Source organism: Chiloscyllium plagiosum, unplaced genomic scaffold (assembly GCF_037043375.1).
Source record: "Chiloscyllium plagiosum isolate Xiang-an unplaced genomic scaffold, Cpla_swu_hap1 HiC_scaffold_32, whole genome shotgun sequence".
Classification (NCBI taxonomy): domain Eukaryota; kingdom Metazoa; phylum Chordata; class Chondrichthyes; order Orectolobiformes; family Hemiscylliidae; genus Chiloscyllium; species Chiloscyllium plagiosum.
The window spans coordinates 18,193,483-18,209,207 of record NW_028270170.1 but is presented as its reverse complement, the minus strand read 5'-3'; the positions used below and the strand labels follow the sequence as shown (position 1 = coordinate 18,209,207).

The window sequence follows — 15,725 nt, the reverse complement described above, 5'->3', positions numbered from 1 at the left end:
TTCCAAACTTCCAGCTCAGACTTGTCCGGACTTGTCCTACCTGCCTATCTCCTTTTCCACCTATCCACTCCACCCTCTCCTCCCTGACCTATCACCTTCATCTCCTCCCCCACTCACCCATTGTACTCTATGCTACTTTCTCCCCACCCCCACCCTCCTCTAGCTTATCTCCACGCTTCAGGCTCTCTGCCTTTATTCCTGATGAAGGGATTTTGCCCGAAACGTCGAATTCGCTGCTCCTTGGATGCTGCCTGACCTGCTGTGCTCTTCCAGCACCACTAATCCAGAATCTGGTTTCCAGCATTTGCAGTCATTGTTTTTACCCCTTTTTACTTCGGCAACTAATGCTGCGTGACTCAACGAGCTACCTTGGGAACAGTAGAAAACAGTCTTTCTTCTAATCTTACAAAAACACCTGTTTATCTCTTAGCCAAAGATCTGTTGGATTGTCTGATCTTTTAAATGCCATAACCAGGCTTTTAACAAATGGTAGCCATGATGTGGAGGTGCTAGTGTTGGACTGGGGTGGACAAAGTTAAAAATCACACAACATCAGGTTATAGTCAAACAGGTTTATTTGAAAATATAAGCTTTCGGAGCACTACTCCTTCAGATAACTAGTGGGCAGGATTGTAGGACACAGAATTTATTGTAAAAGATTAAAGTGTCATACATATTGCACCAACCTAGATTGCAGTTAAGTGTTTTTTTTAAAAGACTAGATTCCCTACTGTGTGGAAATAGGCCCTTCGGCCAAACCAGTCCACACCGACCCTCCGAAGAGTAACCCATCCAGACCCATTTCCCTCTGACTAATGCACCCAACACTATGGATAATTTAGCATGGCCAATTTACCTGACCTACACATCTTTGTGACTGTGGAAGGAAATCGGAGCACCCAGAGGAAACCCATGCAGACATGGGGAGAATGTGCAAACTTCACACAGACATTCGCCCAAGGCAGGAATCGAACCTGGGACTCTGGTGCTTTGAGGCAGCAGTGCTAACCACTGAGCCACTGTGCTGGTTTAATCACTTAAAATGAGGATGCAGGTTTCGATTGATTAATAAGTAAATCCCAGAACTACTTTGAGTCACAGTCCCAAGACAACTTAAGGTTTTATCAATATAAAAAAAGTTGACCTTAGTTGAGGCAATGTATTAAAGGTGTGAGGTTAGAGTCTGTCTGTATCCCAACCTTGAGTCAGACTAGTTCTCTTTCCAAAGTAGGAATTTATAAAATGTCACATGGATTGACTGCCTGCAGATTATGTGTGTGATAGAGAGAGAGGGTCTGTGTGAATGTGATTGTGTGTAAGAGAATGTGTTTGCGTGTGTGTTTGTATGTATGTCTGCTTCAGTGTATGTGAGAGAGAGTGTATAGTGTAGTGAGTTCCCCTGTGGCGTGACATGAACCCAATATCCTGGTTGAGGCAGTGGCTGATAGCCAAGCTTGGTACCCAAGAGGATGGCTTCTCACACTCTCATGCATGGGCGCACACCCTCGCACGGGCATATACTCACTTACACACTCTGTCAAGCACGCGGGCACACACACACACACACATATACTCTCTGACTCTCCCACACACACGCACACCCACATTTAGGTCCATGGGGTGAATTTGTATTTGCAGATGGATGCTATTTTGTTCAAAAGCACGCAGTCTGCAGGCAGTCAGTCCATGTGACATGGTGGAAATAGAAACAGTCTGACTCAAGGTTGGGATACAGACAGACTCTAATCTCACACCTTTGTGTCATTGTCTGAGCTGAAATGTCACTTTTTTATATACTGATAAAACCTTAAGTTGTCTCGGGACTGTGACTTGAAAGAAGTTCAGCGATTTACATATTAATCAATTGAAACCCATATCTCCGTTCTAAGTGATTAAAGACTTAACAGCAATCTAGGGTGGTTCAATACAAAACATCAGTTATATGAGACGTCGATCTTTTACAATAAATTCTGTGTCCTATGATCCTGTCCCAATAGTTACCCGATGAAGGAGCAGTGCTCTGAAAGCTTGTATTTTCAAATAAACCTGTTGGACTATAACCTGGTGTTGTGTGATTTTCAACTTTCTGCAAATGCTGAGTGACCTGTTGTGTACTAGAAATTTCTACATGTATTTCAGTCTTTTCACTGGTGCACATGTACACCTTTTTTTATTTTATTAACAACTATAATATGTGTGCCTTTGCAGTATAATACCCTAATCCTGTTTCTCTAGATTTTCTCGCAGCTTATGTTTTATTTGTATGATGCCTTTTATTTCAGTTTGAGACCTTGGTGGTATCGTGTGCTCCAGCAGAGTTGAAAATCACTGTGAATGGGAAAAAAGAAATTCTGAAAGGTTTTAATGTGATTCTTGAGGACACTCTGCTGTTTCCAGAGGGAGGTGGACAGGTCAGTGGTTTGTTTCTTAAAGGGTTGCGTTTATTCCTGCTGTAATTGGGAGTTAGGGTGAGTGAACTTTCTACATTTGGAGATGCAGTGTTGGATTGTCTCAAGCAAAAATGCTTTTAGGTTCAGTGCAACTTTCTGTTGCTGAATAATGTACACCTACCATCTTGGTGAGAGAAGCCATTGTGTAGGCTGATTTGTTTATGTGCAACTGTTCCTGATATCTTTGAAATCACTGCAGGAGTTGCAGTGTGTTGTTAAAGAGCTGGATGGTTTAAGGTCGGTTCTCAGACTTACTTAGTTGAAGGGCACCTTTTAAAATGTATTAGTAATGATGGACAGTCCTTCCACCCATCTAAATTATAACACAATATATGTACAATATGTTTCAGTGACATACTTAAAAAAAATAACTATTTGCTTACAGATATGTGAGATGGATCTGTCTGCTTCTTAACTGCAAAGTTTGTCAGTCTCTGGCTGGAGAGATGAAGCGGGAGAGAACAAGAACTGAGAGAGAGTATTGGGGAGCTGGGTGAAAACAATAGTCTATAAGGAGCAACAGAGATACAGGGGAGTGAAGGATACAGCACACCTCTGACCACCTGTCACTCATTCACTCTTGATAGGTGCCCTGGGCATTGCCCATGTTGCTCATGTATAAAGCCAGCTCTGTACCTCAAACTGTCCACATTTTATCTTATTTGAGAGCTAATTAAGAGTCATAGAATCATAGAGATGTACAGCACAGAAATAGACCCTTTCATCCAACTCATCCATTCTGACCAGATATCCTAAATTAATCTAGTCTGACTTGGCCCATTTCCGTCTAAGCCTTCCTATTCATATACCCATCCAGATGCCTTTTAAATGTTGTAATTGTACCAACCTCCGCCACTTCCTCTGGCAGCTCATTCTGTGTCTCGCACCATCCTCTATGTGAAAATGTTGCCACTTAGGTCCCTTTTAATTCTTTCCCATCTCACCTTAAACCTATGCCCTCTAGTTCTAGACTCATATATCCCAGGGAAAAGACCTTATCTATTTACCATATCCATGTCCCTCATGATTTTATAAACCTCTATAAGATCACCCCTCGGTCTCCAATGCTCCAGGGAAAATAGCCCCAACCTATTCAGTCTCTCCCTGTAGCTCAAATCCTCCAACCCTGGCAAGACCATGTAAATCTTTTCTGACCCCTTTCAGGTTTCACAACATCCTTTCGATAGGAGGGAGACCAGAATTGCACATTTTTCAAGTGATTTGTAGTGATACATATGAACAATGATAGAAAAAAAAAGTCTGGCCCTTAGAGTCTGTGATCCCTTGTCAATCCCAATATAAATGATACCAACAATACACCATGCCCTCCCCCAAAAAAGTTACATGACCTTCTAGAATAGGCAGAAGACCAGATTTACAACCCAGGCCATTTTGAAGTAAAATATCTGCAAACCTCCTTCCTTTCCCTTTTTTTTTAAGATTAAACCTAATTTAAGACATCATTCTGGGTCTATTAATATTACCTTTTGGAGGATGTGAAAGTGACAGTTTAATTGCAGTGAGACTAGTGATTAAAAGTAGCAGGAGTGAACTTGTGGGGAGCTTTAAACAATTTTGAAGTCTGTGATGTAGTCGCATAACTGTAATCTCATGTTGTTTGGATGATAGAATCTTGGTGCCCGGTGTTGCTTAGGAACAGATTAGATCATAACTGCTTCTTGACCTTGTCCTTTGATCTTGTCCTTAATAAATTTTAATTTCACTTTTAATAACTGCCTTTTTGAAAGATGGGCATAAAATTGCACTGATTTCCACTGTGCCCCCAATGTTTGGAGCCTAAAACCAAATTTTGAAGTACTGACAGATTTCATAGGGTTGACATGATTCCTGTTAGATCGTTAGGCAGTGGGTTTTGACTGGCACGGACGCGATGTACTGCAGATCTCTGACTCTATGAACTGTGAAAATACACCAATTTCTGGTTGTTCTTTAAGGTAATGGTTTAGAAAGGTTAGTGTTAACATTAACCTGCATTAAGCTTCACCCAATCTGATGATGTCATTCAGCCTTGGGGAAGAATGAAGAATCTAGTTTGAGATTCCACTAGGATACAATGTGTCATTCCTGGCTCCTGATAATCTTGTGTGTGATGTCCAACTAGCCACTTTAACTTGTACGTATTGCATATTGCTATTATGCATTAATCTGCATTTTGTTGTTAAAGCAAGTGCCTCTTTTTAAGACTCACAAGTGGTTCATCCTCTACCACTGTTTACCATATTCTAAATGTAGTCTAACTTGGGTCTTGTATAGTTTTGGCAAGACCTCCATATTTTTATACTCCATTCCACTTGGAATAGAGGCCAATATTCCATTTGCCTTCACTACTTTTACTGAAATTGAATGTTAGTCTGTTGTGGTTTATGCATGAGGATTTCAGCTCTCTGTGGTGCAGCTTTCTTTTCTTCCTGCAAAAGTGCATAATCTCACACTTTCCAAATTATTATCCCATCTGCCAAATTTTTGTCCAGTCTCTCAACCTGTCTATATCTCTCCGCAGATGGTTTGCCATCCTTACCACTTGTCTACCCACCTATTTTTGTATCATGTGCAAACTTAGTGATGCTGCATTCATTTCCCTCATCCAAATCATTCATACAAACTATACAAAGTTGTAGCCCCAGTACTGGTAACTGTGGCAATTCACTATTTAGTGGTTGCCATCCTGAAAGTGCCCCTGTATCTCAACACTCTGTCTCTGTCTCTTCCTCCAATACATGGCAGATCCACTGTGCATGTTTGTTTTTAATAGATATTTTTATTGAAAAGTTAACATGTTTTTACAAACTTACAAAATAATGCACACAAATACAAACATTAATACACAATTAAATATTAAATAATTAATAACCAAAACCTAACAAACAAAGCGATAAAGAAAAAAAAAGGAGAAAACAAAACCCAAATTCCTGATCCCGTGTTCTAAGCAATCGTTCCAAGTCTTCCGAAATTTCATTATGTAATAAATGATAGAGAGTGCTGACCGAGGGTAAACCCATTGGCCACAACACTCTTCGTTCCCTATCTGTTTTCTAAACACTATCTAATAACGTAATCTTCATCTGTACGTAGTCTCAAATTTGGAAGTATCGAAAGAGGTCTCCATTAGTTAGTCCAAATTTCTGGTGCAGCTGTTCAAAAGACATCATGACACCCTCATCAAACAGATCCCCTAAGCAGGAAATACTCCTAGACCTCCAGGATTTAAATGTGGTGTCTGTGAGCCCCGGTTGTAAACCCCATGCCCCCACTATAGGAGTATAAGAGGAGGTTTTATGTGAATTACCCTCATTTTGCCGCATTATCTTCCAGGCTTTAATTGTGTTTAATACTACAGGGTTTTTACAATGGTCCATAATGACTTTCATCTTATCTAAAAATAAGAGGTTAATAAGAGGTTACTTTGTTTGAGAAGCCTTGATGTCCAGCCAGATTGATTGTGGGTCAGACGAGACCCAATCGGCTATATAGCTTAATAGAGAACTCAGTGGATACTTCCTAAAGTCTGGAAAATCCAGCCCTACCCTTGCTTGTGGAAGCTGTAGCTTCTTTAACTTAATGAGGGGGCCGTCTATGATTCCAGATGAAAGAACCAAGCCACCCATATAATTTGCATAATGCCGGCCTCAACAGCATCACTGGGAGCATTCTCATAGGGTATAAGACATTCATTTTAATTAGAGCTATTCTACCTAGCCAAGAAATTGGAAGATTCCCCCCCCCCCCCCAACATTGAAGGTCCTGCCTTATCCTTTCCAGTAGCTGCACAAAATTGACCTTGTATAGCTGACCAAATATGGGGGTGATAAAAATACCTAAATATAAAAAACCCTCCAGAGACCACCAAAAGGGAAAATGAGATCCGTCCAATAAGTGGGACATACTCGCGAGACCACCCATCGGCATGGCCTCCGATTTTGAGAAATTAGTTTTGTAACCTGAGAATGCACTAAATAAATTAATAACTTGGATCAGGCAGGGCACAGACATCAAAAGATTACTAGGAAAAAGGAGAACATCATTTGCATAAAGGGTAATTTTATGTTTACCTGTACCAACCCTCGGGGCCGGTATAATCAGCCCGTATAACTCCCGCTAGTGGCTCAATTATTAGTGTGAATAGTAACGGTGAGAGAGGAATCCTTGATGGCAGCCCCTACCCACACTGAAGCTATCCAAGCCAAAACCATTGGTGATTTCTACTGCTTTGGGGTCATTATACAATTAGGAGAAAGTGAGGACTGCAGATGCTGGAGATCAGAGCTTAAAAATGTGTTGCTGGAAAAGCGCAGCAGGTCAGGCAGCATCAAAGGAACAGGAGAATCAATGCTTCGGGCATATGCCCTTCTTCGGGCTTATGCCCAAAACGTCGATTCTCCTGTTCCTTTGATGCTGCCTGACCTGTGCATTTCCAGCAACACATTTTAAGGTCATTATACAATGTTGAGACCCATTTAGCAAATACCATTCCAACACCAAACCTTTCCAATGTATATAACAGGTATGACCATTCAATCCTGTCAAATACCTTCTCCGCATCCACTGAGACTACTATTCCCGGTATCATTTCCTGATGACAGGCTTGAATCACATTCAAAACCCTTCTAATATTATTAGATGATCGATGGCTCTTGATAGACCCGGTCTGGTCCTCTTTTATGATATATGGCAATACCCTCTCCAGCCTCAATGTTAATGTTTTAGAAAGAATTTTAAAATCTACATTTAGCAAAGATATTGGTCTGTATGATGTGCAATCTTCTGGGTCCTTTCCTTTTTTGAGCATGAGAGAAATATTGGCTTCTCTCAATGAAGGCGGGAGGCAGCCCTGACTATATGAGTAGTTGTACATGTCCATAAGTGGACCAGCTAGTACTCCTGTAAATTCTTTGTAGAATTCAATCTGAAAACCATCTGGGCCAGGTGCTTTACTGCTCTGCAGCTGCCTGATAGCGTCAAGTACTTCCTGGGTTGTTAGGGAGTATTCAGGATCGACACCTGTTCCGGGGTTAAGTCCGGAAAGGCCAGGCTTTTAAAAAAGGACACCATCTTCTTGGCTCTAGCTTCACAATCCTGCGAGTTATACAAATCAAAGTAAAACTTCCTGAAGATTGTGTTGATCCTTTTATGATCGTGAGTCAAAGTACCAGCACTTTCCCTGTAGGACGTGATTGCTTGAGGGGCCTTTCTTTCCTTGCGAGAAATGCTGGGTATCTACCAGGCTTATTGCCATATCCATGTAGTCTTTGCTTTGCAAATAGTATTTCCCTCTTTGCCATTTGGGTAAGTGCGGTATTCAGGGCTGTCCTAAGGGCCATAAACCTTTGTAATTTAGCAAAAGAGGGCCTATCAACGTACGCTGTCTCAGCTGCCTTTAAGCGAGCCTCGAGTAGACGCTGTTGTTCTACCTTTTGTTTTTTCTGGGTCGCTGAGTATGAAATGATCAGACCTCACGCATAAGCCTTAATGGTCTCCCACATCACCGATGGGTTACTAGCCATACCTGAATTAATTTCCAAAAAGGTTTTGAATTCTTGAGAGAAATATTTTATGAATTTACTATCCTTCGTTAAGAAAGCATCCATAACCCAATGTCGGGTAGCCGTCTCATTGTTCCTAGTCTTGATTTCCATATACACTGCAGTGTGATCAGAAATTATTATATTATCTATTTTGCAAGATAATATGGAATTCAAAAAAGTTGAGAGGGCAAAATACATATCAATTCTAGTGTGACACTTATGTGGATTAGAATAAAAAGAGAAGTCTCTGCCTTGCGGGTGGAGGCATCTCCACACATCTACTAATTCTAGTACTTTATTCAAATCCGCCAATTGCCTGGATCCGGGGGATATACCCGCAGTACTCTTGGGTATCCTGTCTATCTCCGGGTCCACAATGCAATTAAAATCTCCTCTTATAATTGTGTAGCGAACCCCAAAAGCCATCAGTTTGGAAAATGCTTCCATTATAAATTTGAAAGGATGTGCTGGGGGACAATAAAGATTCAAAATCCCATATTCCTCTCCATTTATAAGGGCTTTAATCAGTATGTACCGTCCAGATTAATTTTTATCTGAGTTAAGATTTTGAAAGGGAGATTCTTCTGAATGAGAATGACTAGTCCCCTACTTTTTGAACTGAAAGATGAAAAGAAGGCCTGTTCAAATCCTCACTGTTGTAATTTCAAGTGCTTTTTATCCAATAAATGTATCTCCTGTAAGAGAGCTATATCAACCCTTTCTTTTTTTGAAGTTTGATAGTATTTTCTTCCTTTCGATTGGTGAATTACTCCCCTTGACATTCCAGGTGCACCATTTAATCGAATGACTAACCATAATTGTCCAGGCAAGTCCGAGACCTCCCTCCCTATCCCCTGGAGATGATATTAAACAATAAAGGAAATAAGGGAAAAAAAAGGGTAGACCGGGGGAGAAGAACAGCATCATTAACCTCCCTGATTAATTCTTAAATCTATTTAAGAGAGTCCAAAAATTCCCTGGCCTTCTCCAGTGATCCAAAGTTATAGACGGATCCTTCGTGGTTAAAAAACAGCGTCGCTGGGTAGCGCAAGGAGTACTGGATGTTTAAGTCCTTCCTCATCAAACGCCCTCCTCTTGCAGACCAAAGCTGGGGAAAAATCCTGAAACAGCATCCCTTATATGTCATGGCCGGGGGATCTTTCCCGAGGGTTCTGGAGGCTTCCAAGAGCTTTTGCTTCTCTCTGTAGCACTGAAGCCAGAACAGGACCAGGTGGGGGCGCTGGTCCGATCTGGGCCTGCGTATAGCAACCCGGTGGGCCCAGTCTACCCGCACCTGGCCTGATCCAGCCTCCAGCTGCAACATCTGTGGGAGCCACTGCTCCAAAAACACTGCAATCTGGCCTTCCGCTTCCCGTTCGGAAAGGCCCAGCAAACAAATATTTTTTCGACGACCCTGATTCTCAAGATCGTCGATGTGATCTTCTAAGGCCCGGGCTCGCTGTTCAAGAGTCTGGTTCCACAGCAACCACATGACTGGTTCCACAGCAGCCTCAGAGGTCGCGGCCTTTAGCTCCGCCCCTACAACTCGATGTTCAATCTTTTCAATATCTCGGTCGTGATTTTGCAGCACGACTGAGAGCGACTCCCACCTGCTTCTGGACTCCTCTATGAAGACGTTGATCTTCTCTTCCAGCTTGGTAATCACAGCAACAAGGCTCACCACCTTAGGTAAGTCCCCCGGAGCGGCTGTGGACATCTCTGCTGCAGCTGGGGGGTGGTGGGGGAGGGGTTCCTGCCTGCTGCGAGCTGCGGGCATTCTTTCCCTTAGTCATTTTAGCAAAGCACCAAACTACTCAAGTTCGATGCAAAATGACTAACTGTATTGAATAAAAGTTATTTTGAATGATTTGGTAGGTGTGGTGGAGGCGGGCAGCCCATTTTGCCTGAGTCTTGGCAGAGCACTCCAGACTCACTTGCTGGATCGCCGCCATTTTGGATCCCCATCCACTGTGCATGTTAACCCACTACCCCAGCATCATAGATTCTTATTTTAAGGCACCTAATGCACTGAATGTTGTCAAATGCCTTGTGCCATTTGCAAATTCAAATATATTACAATTACTAGTTCTCCTTTCTCTATTCTGCTGGCTACATCCTCAAGTAATTTGTCAAGCATGATTTCTCCTTTATGAAATCACGCTAACTCTGTTGGATTATATAATGTATTCCTGAATGCACTGCTATTGTGTCCTTTATAATAGACTCTTAGATTTTCCCAGTGACAGATACTAAACTAACTGCCCTATTGTTACCATTTTGTTCAACTATCTTCCTAATTAATTAAGGGTGTTACATTAGTGGTTTTCCAGTCCTCCAGGACCTTTCAGAATCCAACAACTCGGGGAAAATTATAATCGGTCCATCAACTATCTCTGTAGTAACTTTAATATCCTAGGATGCAATCCATAAGGTCATATCATGACGATATGAAAATTACTAATTCACCCAGAAAAACGGTGAATTAAGATGTCTAACCAAATTAACAGGTTGAAGTAAATAGCTTATATACTTCAACGCAGATATTTCAGCAGACTTTTCAAATATTTAGTTGCAAAATACCGATGAGCTGCATGGAACAAATGGAAGCCAGACCAACAGCCATAGATTCAGGACATGGGAAATTGTTTCATCTAAAAGGATACTGCAAGGAAGTTGCTGTACAGCTGTTTACTATGAGGGACATACATGAGATTAAACATCGCAGATGATGCTATGGGGTAACAACTGATTTAGCAGGAAATGTTCTTCTGCAAAGTGAATTCAAGAAAATTTAAAGGTCTTCCCAATAGGGTAGTGGGTTTAGCAGGAATTCCATCCTTTGCAAAGGATACCTAAGTGGAGAAATTATTTACAGATGATCAGAATCAAGGTCAACAATCCTCAAACTGAAAGACCTGCCATTCTTCCAAGTTTAAAGAGAATGCTTTATGCAAGAGTTATGAAGTATCAGACCACCCAGGTTTGTGAAGTCATAGACTTATTGGGGGAGGAGATTTTCCTGCTCCTCGGATGCTGCCTGAGCTGCTGTGCTTTTCCAGCACCACTTTAATCTAGACTCTGGTTTCCAGCATCTGCAGTCCTCACTTTTGCCTTATTGGGGGAGGATCCTAGTGGTAAATGTAAAAGTAGTTTTATGCCTGCAATATATTAATGTTAACAATGGTGCAAATAAAACTTGAGGGGAGATGTTATAGGATCTAATGATTCATGTTGATGATTGCGTTAAGGTCTTTGCACTCAGATGTCACACATTCTTAGAGGGAGAATGAAGAGCCTAGTTGAGATCCTGCACGGAATCAGACACGCTATTGCTGACTCTTGATAGTGTTTGGAATTATATCTAAATAGATGTGTTGTCCCAGTCGAAATGGTGGTTTTTTTCATCCTTGTGTAGGGCTACGAGAGAGAGAGGGTCGTGTCTTTTTGTGGCTAGCTAGTGTTCATGTATCCTGGTGGCTAACTTTCTTCCTGTTTGTCCTACGACTGGGACAACACATGTATCCTGGGACAGGCTAAGCAACGACATGCCAGAGAATTCCTAGAGGCCTGGCACTCCAATCACAACGCCATAAACAAACGCATAGATCTAGATGCCATCTATCAACCCCTCAGAAAACGAACAGGAAATGACATCACCACAAACCCCAGGAACCCCCATCCAGGAGAAAGATATAAATAGAAAGCAGGAGACAACAGCTTCGCTTCACTTGGAGGTCGCCACTGATGATGTTACCGAGCCAGGTAATGAAACATCCGGATATCAAACCTACAGCTCAGCGAGCAAACCTACACCCTAAACCTCAACCTGAGCTACAAACCTTCACAAATCCTTTACTGCTGTTCACCAAACCGAGTCTGAGACTTTATATAGAAACAAAGATCAATTGGAGCATTCTTCCTCAATCGTTAGCTGACAGTGATTGGTTCCACAGAACATACAGCACAATACTAATTAATATCTTATAATAAATGGGCTAAAAGTCTAAGTCAGAGTTTAAGGTTAAGTGAACTTGGAATTTGATATGGAGCCATTTGGGTTGATAATTTGGTTGAAGATTCCGAACCCATTTAATAAAATGAAATGAACGTAGAAACAGTAATAGAAATACTGGCTACCAGTATTTTGAAACAATCTGATTGGTTTCTGGCAAGCACATATCAATTCTGCCCTGCTATTGGAGCCAGATAGATCAATCAACCATGTTAGAGGTTGGACTATATAAATAGAGACTCTCGTAATGCAGAAAGATTGACATGATAAGTCAACTCTCATTTGCTGTTGAATATTGGAAATGCTTTAATTATTGTTGGAATTGAAATGTTGCCTGTGCTTAAAAAGCAATGAAAATAATGTTTTGAAAACTTCATATAATTTATTTTTTAAAGCCTGATGACCGTGGGTTTATAAATGACATTCCTGTGTTACGAGTGACAAGACATGGGCCAGAGGCTATTCACTTTGTGCAATCACCCTTGGAGCCTTTATCTAGGGTTCAGGTGAAGATCGACTGGGAAAGACGATTTGACCACATGCAGCAACATTCAGGTACTCAGCTGTTTCATTGAATTTTCAGGGTGTTCTGGTTTCTCTAAACTAAGCCATTTAATCTATTGCTTCAAAGCAGTGGGAGCATCCTCCTGTCTGTCTGCTCTGAGATCCCTTTTTGTCATAGTTCATTTATACAAATTGGTAAGGACCATAGAGGTAAGCACAAATACTGATTATTTAAAAGCATTCAGGCTGTTGTCATTCATTGATCAATTATAAATTGATATCTCAACAGGTGTTGTTGAATTGTTCAATTAAAGATTAAAAATGCAACTTTCTTGGAGAGACTTAACAATTTTACAGTTTTAGACGTAGACTTGGACTGAAAATGTCTTCAGTATTGACATTCCACTATACTGCTTAGACCATTTGGCTCATTGTGTCTGCTCTGCCATTCAATCATGGCTGATAGGTTTCACAACCCATTTTCCTGTTTTCTTTCTGAAACCCTTGATCCCCTTGACAATCAAGAACCTATCTATCTCTGTCTTTAAAATACTCAATGATCTGGCCTCCACAGCCTTCTGTGACAATGAGTTCCATAGATTCACCACTCTCTGGCTGAAGAAGTTTACTCTTGTCTCCAGTCTAAAGGGTCTTCCCTTTACTCTTAAGGCTGTGCCCTCGGGTCTTCGTCTCTCTTACCAATGGAAACATCTTCCCAATGTCCACTCTGTCCAGACTGTTCAGTATTCTATAAGTTTCAATTAGATCCCCCCCCCCTCATCCTTCAAAATTCCATCAATATAGACCCAAAGTCTTCAAATGTTCTTCATGTTAAGCCTTCCATTCCTGGGATCATTCTCGTGAACCTCCTCTGGACCTGCTCCAGGGCCAGATCATCCTTCCTGAGATGTGAGTCCCAAAATTGCTCACGATACTCTAAATGTGGTCTGATAGAGCTTTATAAAGCCTCAGAAGTACATTCCTGCTTTTATAATCCAGTCCTCTCAAAATAAATGCCAACATTGCATTTGCCTTCCTAACTAGTGACTCAATCTGCAAAGAATCCTGAATCTACCTGAAAAGAATCCTGGACTAGAACTCCCAAGTCCCTTTGCACTTCAGATTTCTGAATTTTCTCCCCATTTAGAAAATAGTCCATGCCTCTATTCTTCCTAACAAAATCCATGACCTCACACTTTCCCACACTATATTCCATCTGCCACTTCCTTGCCCACTCTCTTAGCCTGTCAAATCCTTCTGCAGCCTCCCTCCCTCCTCAATACTACCTGTACCTCTATCAGTCTTTCTATCATCTGTAAACATAGCCTGAATGCCCTCAGTTTCTTCATCTATACTATTAATGTATAAAGCGAAAAGTTGTCGTCCCAACACTACTCCTTGTGGAACACCACTAGTCACCAGCTGCCATCCTGAGAAGGACCCTTTTATCCCCACTCTCTGCTTTCTGCCAGACTGTCAAGCTTCTATCCAAGCTAGTGCCTTGCCTCTAACAACATGGGCCCTTATCCTACTCAGCAGCCTCCTGGTCAGCACCTTGTCAAAGGCCTTCCGGATGTCAAGGTAGATAACATCCATTGCCTCTTCTTGATCTTATTACTTCCTCAAAGAATTCTATTAGATTTGTCAGGCATGACCTTCCCTTGATGAAACCATGCTGATTTCACCCTATTTTATCATGCACTCCCAAGTATTCAGAAAACACCTCCTTCACAATGGGGACTCCAAAGTCTTATCAATGACCAAGGTCAGGCTAATTGGCCTATAATTTACTGTCTTTTGCCTTACTCCCTTCTTAAACGTGATTTTGCTGTTCTCTGGGAACCTCCCTGACTCCAGTGATTCCTGAAATATCATTACTAATGCCTCCACCATCTTTTCTGCTATCTCCTTCAGAACTCTGGGGTGTAGCCCATCTGGTCCAGGTGGTTTATCCACTTTCAGACCTTTCCATTTTTCGAGCACCTTCTTCTTGGTGATGGCCACCATACTTACCTCTGCCCCCAGACTCTCCTGAATTTTTAGGATATTACTTGTGCCTTCCACTGTGAAAACTGACACAAAGTACTTATTCAGTTCCTCAGCCATTTCTTTGTTCCCCATTACTATTTCTCCAGCGTCATTTTCCAGTGGACCAATGTCCACTTTTGCCTCTCTTTTGCCATTTTCTATATCTAAAGAACCACTTGCAATCTTCTTCTATGTTATTGGCTAGCTTGCCTTCATATTTAATCTCCTCCCTCCCTATTTCTTTTCTCATTCTCCTCTTGGTCTTTGTCGACTCTCCAATCTCTGGTTTCCCACTGCCCTTCACCACATTATATGCTTTCTCTTTTGCTTTTTTACTGCCCCAAGCTTCCCTTGTCAGCCATGGTTGCCTCAACCTCTCTTGAGTATGCTTCTTTTTCCTAGGGATGAATTTTTGCTGTATCTCCCGAATTACTCCCAGAAACTTATGCCATTTCTGTTGCACTGTCTTTCTTGCTAGGCTCTTCTCCCAGTCAATCTGGTCAGCTCCAACTTCATGCCTCTGTAGTTGCCTTTGTTCAACTGTAATACTGTTACATCTCATTCCATCTTCTTCTTCTCAAATTGCAGAATAAATGTGGCAGAATATTATGGTCACTGCCTCCCAAGGGTTCCTTCACCTTAAGCTCCCTTATCAAGTCTGCCTCCTTGCACAGCACTAAATTCAGTATTGCCTGTTCCCTAGTGTGCTCCACCACAAACTGCTCCTGAAAGCCATCTCGTAGACATTACACAAATTCCTTTTCTTGTGACTGGCACGACAACCTGATTTTCCCAGTTAGCCTGCATATTGAAATCCCCCCATGATCACTGTAACCATGCCTTTCTTACAATTATTTCTATCTCCTGGTGTATCTTGTGCCCAAAACCTCCTGTTTGGAGGCCTTAGATAACTCTCACTGTGGTTTTTTTTATCTTTGCATTTTCTCAACTCTACCTACACCGATTCTACATCGTCTGACCATACTTCATATCTATTATTGATTTAAATTCATTTCAAACCAACGAGGCAACGCTACCCTCTCTGCCCATCTTCCTGTCTTTTTGATAGGCTGTACAGAGGAATGTCGATTACCCGAATATCAGTTATCCGATTTTCGGATTATCTGAAGAAGATCTCAAGGTCATGATAGAAGCAATACATCAAAGAGGTGTTTCAACACTATTCGC

At 41.6% G+C, this 15,725-nt stretch overlaps 1 protein-coding gene across 1 annotated transcript in view; it reads left to right on the top strand.

Annotated features, from left to right (window-relative positions):
* The window catches only part of aarsd1 (alanyl-tRNA synthetase domain containing 1), a 46,982-nt gene that overhangs the window by 5,824 nt on the left and 25,433 nt on the right, over positions 1–15,725 (top strand). Inside the window, exons 2-3 of the mRNA XM_043675003.2 lie at positions 2,283–2,411; positions 12,401–12,560. Of these exons, the coding sequence (XP_043530938.2) occupies positions 2,283–2,411; positions 12,401–12,560 (289 nt within the window). The remainder of the gene's footprint in view (positions 1–2,282; positions 2,412–12,400; positions 12,561–15,725) is intronic.